This window comes from Ornithorhynchus anatinus, chromosome 13 (genome assembly GCF_004115215.2).
Source record: "Ornithorhynchus anatinus isolate Pmale09 chromosome 13, mOrnAna1.pri.v4, whole genome shotgun sequence".
Classification (NCBI taxonomy): Eukaryota; Metazoa; Chordata; class Mammalia; order Monotremata; family Ornithorhynchidae; genus Ornithorhynchus; species Ornithorhynchus anatinus.
In genome coordinates this window covers 13,384,393-13,401,870 of record NC_041740.1, presented here as the reverse complement: position 1 = coordinate 13,401,870, position 17,478 = coordinate 13,384,393, and the positions used below count along the sequence as shown (strand labels likewise).

General features: G+C 40.5%; 1 protein-coding gene across 7 annotated transcripts in view; it reads right to left on the bottom strand.

The window, feature by feature from the left end:
* Window positions 1-17,478, bottom strand: part of NRP1 (neuropilin 1) — a 126,247-nt gene that overhangs the window by 48,867 nt on the left and 59,902 nt on the right. For all 7 annotated transcript variants that reach the window (XM_007667815.4, XM_029077338.2, XM_029077339.2 and 4 more), the window contains one exon: window positions 15,512-15,678. In XM_007667815.4, the coding sequence (XP_007666005.2) occupies window positions 15,512-15,678 (167 nt within the window). The remainder of the gene's footprint in view (window positions 1-15,511; window positions 15,679-17,478) is intronic.

Sequence of the window (17,478 nt, the reverse complement as noted above, 5' to 3'; positions counted from 1 at the left end):
GCGCTTACTATGCGCCGAGCACTCTTCTAAGCGCTGGGGTAGACATAGGGGAATCAGGTTGTCCCACGTGGGGCTCACAGTCTTAATCCCCATTTTACAGATGAGGGAACTGAGGCACAGAGAAGTTAAGTGACTTGCCCACAGTCACACAGCCGACAAGTGGCAGAGCTGGGATTCGAACTCATGAGCCCTGACTCCAAAGCCCATGCTCTTTCCACTGAGCCAAGCACCAGGGTCTTCCTCACAAGACGTGAATCTAACTGTTTTGCAATTAGGCTAAGAAAATAAAATAGACAAGAGTTATCTTTGATTTTCAACTGCTGTTGAACAGCTGTTGGACAGTTCACTGGAGTACTGGCAAGACTTCTAAATGACTCAAGGAAAATAAATATTTTCATTCCAGGTTTCTGTCTATCATTACATGCACAAAATAGTTTGTTTATTGTGAACCTCACAGTTGGTCACACCTTTAACTTTATTCCTCCTAGAAGCTTGGATTTGAGAACAAATGTAAGCATGGCTATCTGGACACTAAAGATTTACAGATGGGAATGTAGTCTAAGCCAGTTTTTTTGCCTTTTCAACTTTAACAACATCCATTTACACCAGTTTTCCTGAACTAGGTCAGGGATTCACTGATGATGTGAGCTTCACTGGTTAATTGAAATTTGGATAAGGACTAATGTAATTTCAGAAAGCCCCTTCATTTGGAATTACAATGTCTGTGAAGTATTTTTGAGATTTTCAAAGTCTGCCACCCTGCACTGCACATACTCATCCCCAGAGACCAGAAAGAAGAGAGAGAGCAGGCTACCTAGGTACAACTATTATGGGTAAACAGTGAATGTCTGAAGAGTTGCCAGTAGTTCCTGAACAGATTAAATAAATGAACCTCATGGTTTGATTTTCAGTCAGCTGTACTTTCCCAAAGGGAAACCTTTGTTTCCCATGTTGCTAAGAAGTTTACACTGACTCCTCTTTGAAGATTTTTCTTGAGGAAAGTAAATTGAAATCATGCATTTTAAAAGAATCTCTCCCTAATAGTATCACTTGTAATTAACAGCCCGTGTTTAATGTTCTGTGGCTTTAGCAGAGACAGTGCCCAGACAGGTAAGAGAAAGCCAATAATATTAGAAAATCCCTGGTGATCAAAGGGAGGGATTAGAAATGACATTGGTAATATGCAGAAATCCTTATGGAACACTCTCAGATCAACTTGTTCCAGCCAGATAATTACAAGGGTCATGAAAGAGACAGAGAAATAACGTACTATTTCTTGACCAGATAACGTACGTATTATCTTGACCAGAATACTTCTAGGACAGATCAATGTTTCAAAGACACGTTCCATTATCATCTCAAATGCAGTCAATGTCCAAACTGAAAATGATTTTCATGTTCTTAAAAATCCCCCTAGTCTTAATTTCATGGCTTTCAGCTTGGGTCACAACACAGAGAAAATGCATCTGCAAACTGCTCTCAAACCATAGGAGAACAAGCACAGATGTTTTTGTGCTAAACAAGTCACATAATTCCTCTCTAAGCACTGCCCACGGTCCATATGATAACAGATCCTGCGCCTTGACTTCACCCTTAGGAATTGTTTGCATTGGCTGGTGCTGTTCTTTCAAAATCCACCCCCTCTACCTGCACATCTGAACCAATCCCTTCACACTTGTCCCCTCCCTTCTTCTTTCCTTAATGGCCATCTTCAACTCTTTGCTCTCCAATGACTTCTTCCCCACTGCTTTCAAACATGCCTATGTCTCCCCATCCTAAAAACAAAACAAAACACCTTGACCCCACAACTCCCTCCGGTTATCAACCCATCTCCCTGCTACCATTCCTCTCCAAACTCCTTGAGTGAGTTGTCTACACCCGCTGTCTCAAGTTCCTCTCCTCCAATTCGCTCCTTGACCTCCTCCAGTCTGGCTTCCATCCCCTTTACTCCACAGAAACCACCCTCTCAAAGGTCACAAGTGATCTCCTTCTTGCCAAATACAATGGCCTCTACTCCATCCTAATCCCCCTCGATCTCTCAGATGCTGTCGAAACTGTCCACCATCCCCTTATCCTGGAAACCTTATCCAACCTCAGCTTCACTAATACTATCTTCTCTTGGTTCTCCTCCTCCATCTCTGGCCACTCATTCTCAGTATCTTAAGTGGGTTTCTCTTCTGCCTCTTACCCCCTAACAGTGGGTGTCCCTCAAGGTTCAGTTCTGAGTCCCCTTCTAGTCTCCATTTACACCCACTCCCTTGGAGAACTCATTCGCTCACATGGCTTCAACTACTACCTCTCTGTAAATGATTCCCAAATCTGCATCTCCAGCCCTTATCACTCTCTCCCTCTGCAGTTTCACAACTCCTCCTGCCTTCAAGACATCTCTACTTGATGTCCTGCCATCACCTCAAATTTAACATGTCAAAAATAGAACTCCTTATCTTCCCACCCAAACCCTGCCCTAAATTTCCCTAAATTTCCAATCACTACAGAACAGCACCACCATCCTTCCTGTCTCACAAGCTCATAACCTTGGCATTATGCTTGACTCCCCCCCCCCTCACTGAGCCCACATAATCTATCACTACATCTTGTCCATTCAACCTTCACAAACATTGTTAAAATCTGTACTTTCTTCTCCATCCAAACTGCCTCAACGTTAATCCAAGCACTTGTTTGAGCTTTTGTTTTTCTGTGTTTTTAAAATGTTTCCTCTGTCCGCCGGGTCTTTGGTTTCCACATTTCACCTCACAACTATGGCAGTAGTTTGGTTATCCTGCTGTCATTTATTTTCCTCACGAGACCTACGTGGTGTAGCTATGCTGAGGTGCGCGTAGCTTCAGTGCCGGGAAACTGATTTTGGTCCAAAACCTTATTGTTTATGATCCTGTCTTAAAGCCAACTGATGCTAAGTGCAACCATAAATGACACTGACGGAGATGCTCAAGGAGTCGGATGTCACGTCTTGTAGATTCCAGGTCTCACAGCTGAAAAGCAGTTTGGACAACACTGCAGTTCTGAAGACCTTAGGCTTGGTCGGGAGCTTAGTACTGCATTGTTTCACACTGTTTTTGTGACTGGCTCTCTAAGGATGTGCTGGCTTTCTTGATCCAGTTTACTCCTTTCTTGACTATCACTGCACAATTGGTCAGTGTGCTGTCTCGATAGCAGAATTCCCTGACAGCTTTCACTTTTATTTTAAAAGTACAGATGCTCGGTTGCAGATGGCGTCCCTGGGACAGGCTGTTGGAGCACCTCCATTTTCTTTATCTTATTTCCACTCCATTAACATCTGCCTGATTTGGTGAAGCGGTTTAGGATTAATTTGCAAGTCTTTGTGGGTGCATGTCTTTACAGCTGTGGATTCTGGGTAAAATGTATGCAGGCCCATTATTTAACTCCCTGAGATCTCTGCCCGTGTATGTAAACTACATGTCCCGAATCCACTTCCCCTTCCATGTCCCTGATAGAACAGTGCCTGGCATATACTAAGCACTTAAATACCATAAAAAAATTCTCCCTATTGTCTGGTCTAGTTGGTGGATGTCATCTGAAGACCATTCAATTCAACTTGAAAAAGTATGCTTAGTGGATAGAGAATGGGCCTGGGAGTCAGAAGGACCTGGGTTCTAATCTCAGCTCTGCCACTGTCTACTGTATGACTTTAGGGAAGTCACTTAACCTGGCTGGGCCTCAATTACCTTATCTGTAAAATGGGGATTAAGGGTGTAAGCCCCACTGGGACAGGGTCTGTGTCCAACCTGATAAACTTGTATGCACCCCAGTGCTTAGAAGAGTACTTCACACTTAGTAAACCCTTAACAAGTATGATTCATTTAGGCAGAGTTTAAAAGGGTCTTTCTGGCCTGGTTTGAACTCAACTGAGTGTGACTTGGTGCCATCCTGGCCCAACCCATATTCAGGTTGTAGCTGGATGACTCTGCAGGCTGACTTAATAATAAAATGGAACTTATTAAGTGCTTACAATATGCTAGGCACTGTTCTAAGTGCTGAGGTAGATACAACTTAATCAAGTTGGACACAGACCCTGTCCCATTGGGGCTCACAGTCTAAGTAGAAGGGGGTAGAATTTATTCCTCATTTTATAGATGAGGTAACTGAGAAACATAGAAGTTACCACACAGCAGACAGTCCTCTGACTCCCAGGCTTGGGCTCTTTCTACTAAGCCACAATACCTCTCAGTGAAAGGCTCCTGATCCCATGAAAAGGGCTTATATCAGGAGTGGTGTGGCTGCATTCTCTAAGCAAGGTTTATGCTTGTCAGGCAGATTGACTACATTGACTTTTTATATAGTTAGTTTTTAGTTAGCTAAAGAGTTTTGTTGTCACATTTATATCTTCCACAAAGAATGCCCTTATATCATAAGGTATCAAAAGTTTTTCTACTTCAATTCAGATTTTTTTTGTGATCCCCAAAGTTCTTGTGCTAACCCCTTACATTTGCATTTTTACATTTCATTTCCATGTCACAATAAATTATGGCACAAACACTTCCTCCTATGTCCATTAACCCAGGTTCTTGGCTCTGTCACAATCTATTGTTTGTGATAGAAAAGGATCTATCTGCATTAAGCTTTAACTGTAAGCAAACATATCAAGTCTGAAAGACATAAGACAACCATAATGAATTTCCTCAGACAGCTGAATAGCTAATGCTGCTTTGGATAATTTTCTGGGGTGGTATCATGAACTGTAAAGATGACTTGAATTGCATATATAACTTGCCAGCTCAAGGGAGAAAAGAAGAATTGACAATTTTTTGAGCTTTTATGTGACTACAGTCCCTAATCGTGGGCAAACCCAGAAAGTCTATGAATTCAAGCTCACAGATATCTCCTTCAAAGATGGGAAATTTCTGAAAGCTGAGTTTTTCTAGGTTTCATTTGATCTCATGTGCTAGCATGATGCACTTTGCAATGACAACTCCAAAAGAATAAAAACCCCCACAGAGCCCCACCCTAGTTTATGCTTCCGTGTGTAATGTCTAGATAAACTTAAATAGCCACTTGATGGAAGGAAAAACCCTGATAAAATATAAAAAGAGTGCAGCGTGCCATCCAACATTAACCTGGAGCACATTCTAAGTACTATCCGTTAAGGGAATAAGCTTTTGGTTCTGAAGAAAGCTCAGGGTGTTATCTTATTATCGACAGAGAAACCATACACCAATTTACTCATTTTGCCAAAGTAACATATCTGTTATTCATTTAAAAATTAAATAAAATGATAACTGTAGGGAAAAACACTTCCTAAGAGGGAGCGTTCACAGCATTGCACTTCTGTTTGAGTATAGTAATCTTTATACTGAAGCAAAGGGAGGTTGAGTAATTTGTTCGAATCACTTACACACATACAGACCCAGCTGTCTTCAATTAATCTATGCATATTTAGCCTGAGAGTAATATTTTGTTTACAGAAATTTCAAGAAATATTTTAAGTAAGGGATGCTACCGAGATTCATAAAGCAATGTTGAGGTTATGCATCCTTCTTTATGAGCCTTTAGTACCCGCTGCCATAAATAAGATAGTGTTAGGCAGTCTTTTGCAAAGAACATGTAGCACTATTTCATTCCCATCAAATACAATAATAATAATAATTAATAATAATAATAATTGTGGACTCTGTTAAGCATTTACTATGTGCCATGTACTTGTACTAAGCACTGGAAAAGATACCAGATAATCTGATTGGACACAGTCTCTGTCCTACATGGGTTTAAATTTAGTAGACTTCTAACAGCCGTGGGAGAGAAATGTTTCAGACCCCATACTCAAATTGAGGACTTAATTTTCTCTCTTTCATATCTCCTATTAAACAGAAGGTTAGTTAGCATCTGTTAGAAAAGTCCTGAAACATAAAGGCATGTTAATTTTAGGTAAAATACACAAGTCTTCTGCTGAGGCTTCCAAAGCAAGATTCAAAAGTTCTTTAAACGTAAGGGTTTCATATGTTACATTACACACTGCATAAATGTATCTATAGGTCCTAAATATGAACATTAATGTACTCTGTTAAAAGCACAACTACTCCTGCCAGGGCAAAAATCAGCAATCCCTTCTGAAGAATGTCTTGAAACTGCAATCGTAAAATCTGTACATGCTATGGATTTCATTAACATTTTACTCCCTAAGGATTCCCAATTGTATAATAACAGAAGTTCTTTAAATTTTAAATACCACAGACAGGAACAGTCTTTCACCAAAAACAGATGTGGAACCCTCAGCCTCGCCTTCTTATTCGTTCTAAGCTGTAGAACTGGTTGGTTGATAGCTATTAACATATTTGTTGTTCAGGTTGCAGAAATGGAAACTCTATACAATTTTTCCAGTGAAAAGATAAGTTAATGAGGAATAGTCAGACTGGCTTTTCAACGGCAAGTCCTTACTCCTGATTAAATTAGATTTTTTTTTCTTAAAGTAAAGGATTTGAAGGTCCTTAGGCTAAGTGAAATAAATGACTAGGTGAAGGTCAAGGTTAGGAGATCAACTAATTTCAGACTTGTTTTTGCTAACCTTTCAAGTGACATGACACCTGCATTTCCCTCTCTCTACCACATTCTATCAGCACTTGGGGGAAACCAATAGAGTGGCTTAAAACATAGTGTGTGTGTATATCTCTCCAGATATGTATACAGATAGATATAGACGTATGTGTGTTTGTATATATATATATAGTCAAATATAAATGCACGTCAGTATGTATATACTGAGAAGCAGTGTGGGAAGCAGTGAGAAGCAGCGTGACCTAATGGATAGAGCAAAGGCCTAGGAGTCAGAAGGACTTGGGTTCTAATCCTGACTCCACCCACTTGTCTGTTGTGTGACCTTAGGCAAGTCACTTGACTTCTCTGTAACTCCTTTCCCTCACCTGCAAAATGAGGACTAAGAATATGAGCCCTCTGTGGGACAGGGACAGTGTCCAAACTAATTAGCTTGTACCTACCCTAGCATTTAGAACAATGCCTGGCACATAGTAAACCCTTAACTAATGCCATCATTATTATATCTACATAATAGTGTCCAAAGTGGATGTGGCTTGATAAGACCAATATGCAACTAACAATCCCTTCTGCAAGTTGTGCAAGTCAAAAATAACTGTTTCTTTTGTTAGGTGTTTACTATGTGCAAGACACAAGATAATCAGGTCGGATTGGGGTTCAGAGTCTACGTAGAAAGGTGAACAGGTATTGAATCCCAATTTTACAGATGAGAAAACTGAGGCACATAGAAGTTATGTGATTTGCCCAAGGTCACACTGCAGGCAAATGGCAAAGCCGGGATTAGAACCCAGGTCCTCTCATTCCCAGGCTTATGTTCTTTCCACTAAGCCACACTGATTTCGCATTTTTGCATTTATTATCCATAGTGCCTGATGCTCTTTCCATCTGTCCCTTTTTATGATAAGATCTTCTTATAGATTTGTAAACATTCACCTGCTTTATTTTTTGAAAAGAAAAGTAATAACTGTATAGGAAATAAACTGAGCTCTGAAGTGGGCATTGAGTTGAGTGGGGTTGAATCTGAAATCACTTATGGACCCAAAAAGAAGGCTAAAACTCTTCTGCTCAGGAGACAAGGGTAACTTTCTGAGAGTGAGATGCTCCCCTCAAAATAGATCCAGATCATTTTTATGGCCCTGTTGTGCTTCAAGCTTAATTTTAGACACAAATAAGAAGTCTAGAAGTCCTAGCCTTGCATCCCCTTTTCACTCCTGCTACTTAGGTTTAAGTAACTTTAAGTTTAAAAATAGATATTGAAGCAAAGAGGAGCATATGGAAAGGAGATAAACCACCCCCCCACCCAAAGGAAAATTCGTATATTGTACTAAATGATATTATTAGCATTTCCGATACCAATTCCACGTAAACTTTTGAGTTACTTGAAATATTGTCTTTACACTTGTGAGATTTAAAGTTTATAAAGATCTCTCCTTATTTATTTTCTAACTTCTAGCCCAGGCTCCACAAAGTGATACTTTCCCTGAATAGTGTTTGCCCTTGTATAAGAGGACTTGGGAACCTAGAAAACTTTAGGAAAACATTTCACTGGGTATTACTCAGTGGAGTTCATTCAGAAGGTATATATTAGAAAGGCAGAAGTCATATGAACATATAGAATATGCTACTAACAACCTCTTTGATTTCTTCAGAATTGTCTGGTTAGACAAGTAAATGATGCATTCTGTTCAGCTCCTTAAATATCTTCCTTTGTCACAGACTGTTTCCCTTTCAGATTCATGATTTAGCTACTGCAGCTCAGCCCCTTAATGTTTATTAGTAGTAGTAAAATATACTTTAGGGGTAGATGCTATACTTACTGGCTTAAATTCCATTATACATTTATCATTCCGTATTTTGGTAATATGACGAAGTATGTTCTTTCAATTTGTACAGTGCTCTACACAAAGCAAGTGCTCAATAAATACTATTGATTGGTTTATAAACTGCTCTCTGGCAAAAATAGCCTGGGCATTTTGGTTGGAGAATCAGTGTCTTGAATTTACTCAGAGCCCAAGGCTATGCCATGAACAAACAGCTGGACTTTATCAGCTGGGAGTGTGCCTTGTGCCCCATTAATGATCACCACTAGGGTAAGAATCGGGTAAATCAGGGTTATGAAATAGGTCAAATCTTTCTTCACTTATTTTCTAAAACATGAAATAAGAAAAGTGCTGTCAGGATCAAGTTCAAGTCCACTGGAAAACTCTTCACACTCAATCAGTTGCTACATTTATTGAGCGTTTACTGACTTAAAGCAACAGTCCTGGTCTGCTGGTCAATGTAGCCCCCCTATATCTGAAGAAAACTGAACCACCCAACTATCTTATAAGTTCCATCAACAACCAAATGTTTTCATTTGTAGTTCAGAGAAGAAGGCTGAAACTGAAATCTGAAAGCTACTAAGGGACTATTAAACGATGCCCAAATTTAAAACAAAGGAAAAAACCCAAAAACCCCAAAACAGAACTGAAGGCTTTACGAGCAGTGGCCGGATCCATCATTCTATGTGGTTGCACAATTGAAATCACACATATATTCAGTTTCTTAACCGGCATCATCATACTGCAAAAAGTTATAATTGAAATCAGATGACAAGTCAGGTATAACAGGTAATCAGTCTGAGTAGAACAGATGACAGAAGGATACCCAAACAATTGCCGGGTGTAATGGAGAGACTACAAACTGAGTATGGACAAGAAATGGTCCAATTCAGCATAACTAGACTGTAAATTCTTTGTGGGCAGGGACTGTGTTTACTATGTTGTATTGTACTCTCCCCGCCACTTAGTACAGTGCTCGGCACATAGTAAGTGCTCAATAAATACCTCTGATTGATAACGTCAAGCAATGCGCACCCTTGGCAGGAAATGGCAGAGAGCCAACTGGCTGGATGTACAAGAAGCCAAGAAAACACAGTTGAAAGCAGCACCAGGCGTTGCAAGTGACACCTGCGAACACAACTCAGAGAATGACAGTAACATGTGTAGAGTGCAGGGGACTGGTGGCCATTCCTTGATCTTGTCAGAGACACAGAAAGAATGATCACACAAACATCAACTACGCATTTGCTAACTTAACACTTCAGTGGTTTGGAAATCTTAATGCATCTTACAAATCACTTAGTTTATACCTAGCAGTTGGCAGGCTGGACCTATATATGTTTTGGAAGGGTTAATTTCTCAAATGAGAGGGCATCAACTGGCAAAACAATTTTACAGGTGGCAAAACTGCTAGAAATCGGTGAAATATTGACTACCTCAAGTTGCTTCAAAAGAGGGACCTGCTTCCACGACCCAGTAGGAAATAGGATCTCACTACCAAGTTTAGTAGTAAAGGGCACCAAGTGGTTAGGAGAATGGGAACAATAAAGAAACCTGGCATGATGCCACTTAATTTTCAATGTTTCCATTTTTTAGCAAACTTGCACCTTTCCCAAAACAATATTTAATTAAATCTTATAATAATTATGTGGTGTATAGATCTCCAGAAGAAATATTTTCAATACTTCATGCATTGTATCCAATTTGAAAATTTAACTTCTTAAAGTGAATGTAATCATTTAGAGGTTTAAATCAGTTCTTTAGTGCCTGCTTCTCCAGACAAACTGTTAAAAAAGGAGCTAGAAAAGAATTTTACTTGTGAAAGTTCTGATGTGCCAGGGGAAAAAAAACAATTTGTAATTTGTTCTTCTTCTAATAAATAGGAATAGAGCCATTTTGAGGTTTGCTCTGCTGCATCCCCAGGAAGATCTGGCCATTTCGTTCCCTTCCAAGCAGCAGTATGGCCTAGCGGAAGAAGCAGTATGGCCTAGTGGACAGAGCAAGGGACTGGGAATCAGAAGGACCGCCACTTGTCTGCCATGTGACCTTGGGCAAGTTACTTCACTTCTCTGTGCCTCAGTTACCTCATCTACAAAATTGGCATTAAGACCGTGAGCCCCAAGTGGTACAGGGACTCATTTTACAGATGAGCTGACTGAAGCACAGACAAATGAAGTCATTTGCCCGTGGTCACATGGCAGAGAAGTGGCACAGCCAGGATTATAACCCATGATCTTCTGACACCCAGGCCCAGGCTATATCCACTCCGCCATCCTGCTTCTTTAATAATGAACAAACATTATCTTAGACTCTTGTCTGCCACTCAGAGAGTTGGCACTGACCACAAGGCTGATCAAAAAGACCAAATGGGATCAAGCTTAAATGTCAAGTTGCAGTTTTCTGGGTCAAAATGAGTGAAGACATAAAGCTTTGGTACCTTCAAGAGAACTGCTCTAAACACTAGACTCTATGATTGACTGACTCTCTCTCTCTCTCTCAATTAATTCAGGCTCCTACATTACCCTTTGGCCTCCATTATCCGGGGAGTCCACTTTAATTTTAGGCCTCAATTCTTCTGATCATTTGAATAGCTGACCTATGCAACATGTTCTAAAATCCAGAGAGCTGAGCTGCATTTTGAGTTTATTTATCCAAAACAATGCTGCTAAACCTATCTGAGCGTGTCTGGCGAAGTGCTAGTCCCTTGTGCCGCCATAGTCCCTTCTATGTGAACAATGTCTTTACGAGGCACTTTGTCTCTGACTTTTTTTTTGTGTATGTCTCCTGGCATTTTAATCAGGGAAAAGTCACAGTTGTTTTGAAGGAAGCATTCCCGAGAGCTTTAATTAGAACCAGGACGATAAATCTGTTTACAGTGTGGTGAACATTATCATTAATAAAACATTAAAATAATTAAATGAATTGAATTCTGCTTTGTGTGTGTTTTTTTTAACTTTAGTCTTTCTAAGAGGAGAGGGGCAGTTTATTATGTTGTAAACAGAAAAAATAGGTTGTTGGGGTTTTTTTCCAGAACATCAATTTGATTAGTTAAATGATACATGGCCCTAGCAAATTAAGAACATCTTTAGGGCTTCCTGACTTAATTGTGTACCCCAAAATCTATACTCAGGAGAGGTAGGAAAAGAAAAAATAAAAGATAAGCAAGAAGCACATGGGATTATGCTTCATCCTTCTATCCTGCTACAGTTTTTAGGGTTTCAAACAGAGGCACAGGCTTGGGAGTCGGGGGACCTCAGTTCTAACACATTCTCTTCCAGTTACCTGCTGAATGGGCATTTTTTTAATTTCTCGGTGCCTCAGTTTTCTCATCTATAGAATGGGGATCAAATGCCTGTTCTCTTCCCCCTTAGACTGTAAGCCCTATGTCAGGCAGGGACTACGTCCGATCTGGTTATTTTATATCTACCTCAGCACTTAGTACAGTGTTTGGCACAGAGTAAGTACTTAACAAATATCACAATTATTATCATTAGTAATGTTATCAATAATAATACTGAAAAAATAGATCGAAACCAAGCATTTAAGTCCTTAAAGAAAGTTTCAGAGGTTTTTGCATATTTTTATTCCTACATAATTTGGACTTCTTTATTTCCCCATATTTAAGTATGATCACCTCAGTTATTTGTAATTGGCAAATTTTCAGTAGCTCAGGATATACAAAGGCCTCTTGAGCAAGGCAGCTGAGGACTCCATTGTGTGCAAAGCTTCAGAAATAAAAAACTTCCTGGTTTCTCCTTCCCATTGACTGTTGCTCAGCTTATTTTTAAGCTTTCTTGCAGACAACAAACCTCACAGGAAACTCTGATGTGGACCTTATTGACTGGTTAATGGTGAATTGTTTTTTTCATGTCAGTCAGTAATTTCCTACAGAAAACAATGAACCAAAAGCAAACTCCAATCTCTTTAAGGAAAGTGTCCAATATTGCCTTATTAATTTAACACATGCTAGCATTTACTTTTTGCTATTGCCACAGCAACAGGGCTTAGCATACAATTCTTGCAAAATCAAAAACATTATTGCAGACACTCAGTGGATATATGCACATAGAAATTTAGAAATGCAGAGTATGCATTTAAATCCTTTTTCCCTGAGAGAAGTGAATGCTTTTGCTTTTATCCTGTAACATGCCGTGCTTATTTGTTAATTTATAAAGTCTCCATTTGATAAAAACAACGTCCTGGGTGCGACTCAAAAGCTAGAAACACATGAAATTATTCATAATTAGGCAATGTGTGGATGTCAACAGCTCCTTCATGTGTACAACTGCTCCAGCATATCAATGAATCCACAAAGCTGACGAGAGAAGAAAAATAATTTTCATCTCTGAGGGAGCCTTCAAGTCTGACCCCAAGTGTCTCTCAACACATATCTTACAGGAGAACGTGAGAGATCAGGAAATAGAGTCCCTGAGTTGCCCATAGTGAAGCACTATGTTGGGGCAAGTGGAAAGAGGACTGTTGGTCCTTAGTAGGATGGTCATTCTTTCAGTTCTATGCCAACAGTCTGCTTTGCAGCTGGCCTATCCCTGTTCCAGTAATGACGCAGCATTAGACATCTTTATGTTCAGGAGTTTTCAACACCCAGTCTTCCTCACCTTGATTCTTGCTACAGAATCTCAAGGCTCAGAAGCATTACCCATATTTCAGAGACCTAGAAGGGGAATGTAATGGTCCTGAAGTAAGAGATGAGGGCAGAGATTGCCTCGAGGACACACACGAGATCCTGTAGATTGCGTGTATCGTCGTGATCCTCCCCTTTTAGACTGTGAGCTCCTTGTGGCCAGGAATAGGGCTGTTTGTTGCTGTACTGTACTCTCCCAAGCTCTTAGTATGGTGCTTTGCACACGGTAAGCACTCAACAAATGCAGTTGTATGAATGAATGATGCCATTACATTACATAACCTACATAACTCATTTAGTGTAATGCATGCCTGCTTAATCTGGGGAGGCAAAGACATTTCCAATATTATCTCTAGTTCCACAAGTGGCTAGCTGCCCTGGCTCCTGGGCAGAAAGCACCAAGAGATATGAAGTATTTAGCACAAGCCCTGGAAGGTGATCCCTTCTCTGGGGCATCTGAGACACTTTTGGCTAAGATTTGCTTAACTGTTAAGAGACACAGATGTTCAGGCTCCTTTCCATTAACTGAATATTTACTGAGAACCCACATATGCTCTTTTCCTTTTGTTTCCGCTCAACCAGCATTCCTTGACCAGAGATTATTATGGTCATTTGTTTGAAATTCTCCAGTTGCTTTGTCCTTAAATTATTATGTGCCTGTAGTGCACGTAAGTCATTTCCTTGGGTAAGTCATTTACTCAGTTTCCTCATCTATAAAATGGGGATTAAACAGCCGTTTCCTCTTCCCTATAGATTGTAAGGCTCATATGGGACAGGGATGGTGTTCAACCTGATTATCTTGTGTCTACCCAAGCCTTTAGTACAGTGATTGGTACATAGTAAATGCTAAACAAATATCATTTTTTATTATTATTATTACTATTATTATCTGAAGTAATGACATTTATTGAGCATTTACTGGGTGCAATGCCTTGTACAAAGTACTTGGGAAAGTACCACAGAAAGAAGTTACCCACTCTCTGCCCATGAGGGGCATAAACATTAAGGGGAGAATAGACAAAAAAAAATATTTCAGATAGAATAATCAGAATAACTGAATGTGTTATTGAATAATCATACATACACAAGTGCCAAAGATGGGTATAGAAATTAAATACCTCAGTATTTATCTTTCTGGATGCCAAGACCATATTGAAATCCACCCTGCTCAGCAATGTAGAACGGAGCAGCTATCCTTCCGAACCACTGTGGTGGAACCACTCTACTCAACTCTCTGGCTGGTTTTGCTGTTCAAAAGAACAAGTTCCCAAGTGCCAGTCTAACATGGCAAATTCATTTCATTTCTGACTTAATCCAGAGCTGGATGGAGTAAGCGCTCTCTGGGGGAAGCCTCTAGCCCTCCCACACCCACAAAACCACATGCTTCTAAGTGTGGGATTTTGAGAGCCAATTTGAGTAGTTTGTGAGAAGAGATTATTTCCCTGAAAGTGTATGTTAAGCTAATATTGACTTTGCCAGTTAAACAAAATCTGTTATTTGCTCTCTAAAGTAATAGAGGTGGGGACCAGAGGATTATTCTGTAAACCACCCATTGTTATGAATCTAACGGTATTCTGACATGGTTTATTTCTTCTCTCTGAAAGAAATCTAGATTTTTAGCCATATACCTGAATATCTTAGATATCAATTAATTCACTACAGATGCCAATCCATGGATTTTTCCATTGGGAATGAATTTAAAAGTCTCTGATGGACTCATTTGGATTTGAAAGTCAGTTCAGAATCTTTGGATCTTGTAGAGAACAATGTGAATAAATAAGCGAGTCGAATGTTCAGTTTAGCTGAATGCTGGGAAACAAGAATGGGATCTGGACCACCCCAGTGCTTTCAATCAAGAAAGGAGGGACTCTTTAGCATGAGAAGTTTTGAGAGGATTTTAGTTAGGAGGAAAACCAAAAATAGCACCAGAAACTCAAACAGCAATGGGTGGGGTTGGGGTGGTAAAAGCTGTTAGTCCCCATTAGTTTTTTCAGTTTCCTAGGCACCAGGGATAAATTTTGCCTTTGGTGGCACCATCTCTGAATGAATACTAATGACAGTTTAATAGCGGAACATGCTGTCCTATGGGAAGAATCCCGATCTAAAGTAATCGTGAATCTATGGGAGAACGTGTTTCTTAGGCGGCTCTAGTACTCCCTTCCACTGGCAATTATTTGATAATCTTCACATTCAGACCCTAATCCCTCCTCTCCTTGCCCCCACATTCAGTCTTTCACAAAGGAGGCCATTTGGACAGAGAAGGAGGAGCAAGATATTGATGAAAGGGTGGTGGAATTTGGTGATAGACTGAATATGGGGGTAGAACGGAGAGAAAAAGAGAGAGAGAGTGGGGCAAGGAGGAAGTGAGGACAATGTCAAAGGTTCAGGCCTCAGAGATGAGAAGAATTTTGTTATGGTCAACTGGGATGGGAAAATTAGTTGGAGGAGGGAAGACAAGGGGTTCAGTACTCTGTAAACATCTACTCAATTGCAATCATGTTTCCATGTGCCATAGCCCCCTTACCTGAATCCATTCTCTGTAGGAATCTTCTCCAGGGGTCCATCCATTCTCTGGGTAATTGAGGCGGGATCGTTCTGAAGACCAATTGGTGCTGTACTGCGAGGAAACCATGATTTGGTCGGAGTGAATCTCTCCTGATTCCATGCCTAGGGGTTCCATGCATTTGAAATCTGAAGGAATAAGGGGCAAAAGTTAATCAGTGCCAAGAACATGTTTTCCCATTCTAAATCTGGCTAAAGAATTTATTTTTATGTGAACTTGAAGTAATTACAAACTTGATGAGAAACAGTAAGAGGTTTGTAATGTGCTCTTAGTCCTATCACTTGAGTTGCTATGGAAATTCTTTGAAAAACAGTGTTTCCAAATATATTTAGCCCTGTGCTGGATCCACATATGTGTAGAATCTCAGCTTATGGAAGCATTTTGGGTTTTTATCAAGAAACTCGACATAAACATCCTATTATTTTGGGAGCTGATTTCATATCATATAAGTAATACTCATCCGTTCATCCCTCCTCTCAACTGAAGTTGGTGCGTTGGCAGCAAAAAGGAGTTGGCTGGGCAAGGGAACAAATTTAGCTGGTCATATGCAGCATGGCGTAGTGGATAGAGCAGGGGCCAAGGAGTCAGGAGGTCATGGGTCATGGGTTCTAATCCTGGTTCTGCCATTTGTCCGCTGTGTGACCTTGGGCAAGTCACTTTACTTCTCTGTGCCACAATTACCTCATCTGTAAAATGGGAATTGAGACTCTGAGCTCCCTGTGCGACGGGGACTGAATCTAACCTAATTTGCTTGGATTCACTCTGACACTTAGTAGAGTGCCTGGCACATAGTAAGCATTTAGCAAATACCACAATTATTATTATTAGATGCACAACTTGAAACCGGATTCAAGAATCAAGGAGGCCAAAGAAGGAATGGGAGTGGATCTAGCTAGTCACATGATATATTCTGGCCCGTGGGGTCTTAAGGTAGCAACTGTAAGTCCATCCTCTGGTGGCTCCTAATTGGCTCCAAGCCGGCTGTAGCTAATCACCAATCCTTATGCAGGACTAGCACATTTGATGGGGTGAGCTTGCGTGAAGGTCTGTTCAAACCACACTGAACATTCCAACCCTTCTGCAGGAAGATTCTTGATTCACTCTTACTCCCAAACCATTGCATCCCTCTGCCAAGTCCTGTTCACTCAGGTTGTACTTGCGACTCAGGCTGCCACCCCCGGATACCCTATCGACAGAAGTATCCCGTCACAGTTGCCACATTCACATATCATCTTAAATCAGCCCTCACACTGCATAAGATGGTCTCCACTGTTACTGGACAGAATAGGGACATGTGGGAATTGCTGACTGCTAGGAGCTGGGATGAAGATCTCTCGGCCCTCCCACCCCAAAGGGGAGGCGGCCGGGAGATGCAGGGCTCAGAAAAGATTTGAAAAGTGGCTAGCCAGGCAAAATAATTGCCCAGAGTGAAACAGACTGAGTGGAGAGCAGTGGGAAAGAGGAAAGCTGAGAGGAACTGTCAGCACAAAGCCAGCCTAGGGAGTTTGCGAAGAGCTGTGACTCAGAAAGATAGGCAGGGCCATGACTTGAACTACCCCTGAGAAATGTTATATTCGATGCAAAGTGTAAGAATATATACTGTGAAGAGGGGGTATTATATACATCTGTTACTTTCAGTCACAGATTGGGATGCTCAATTTAATTTTTATCCATTTCATTTTTTCTTGAGATAAAATTAGGTACATACAGTGCTACTTTTTAACTACAAATTGTGTGTTCACAGGAAACGTGGGGAATAAAGAAACTGATTCAGATAGTCCTCTCCCAAAGGCCAAAGGGACTTTTCAGACTGAATTCCTCAGATTACTTCAGATTACTTGTCAGCACAGCCAAATTCTTCTGACAATTGTTCAATCCTCCATCTCACTTTGCTTGAACAAAGTCTTAGGAAGCCAATTTCTCAAACT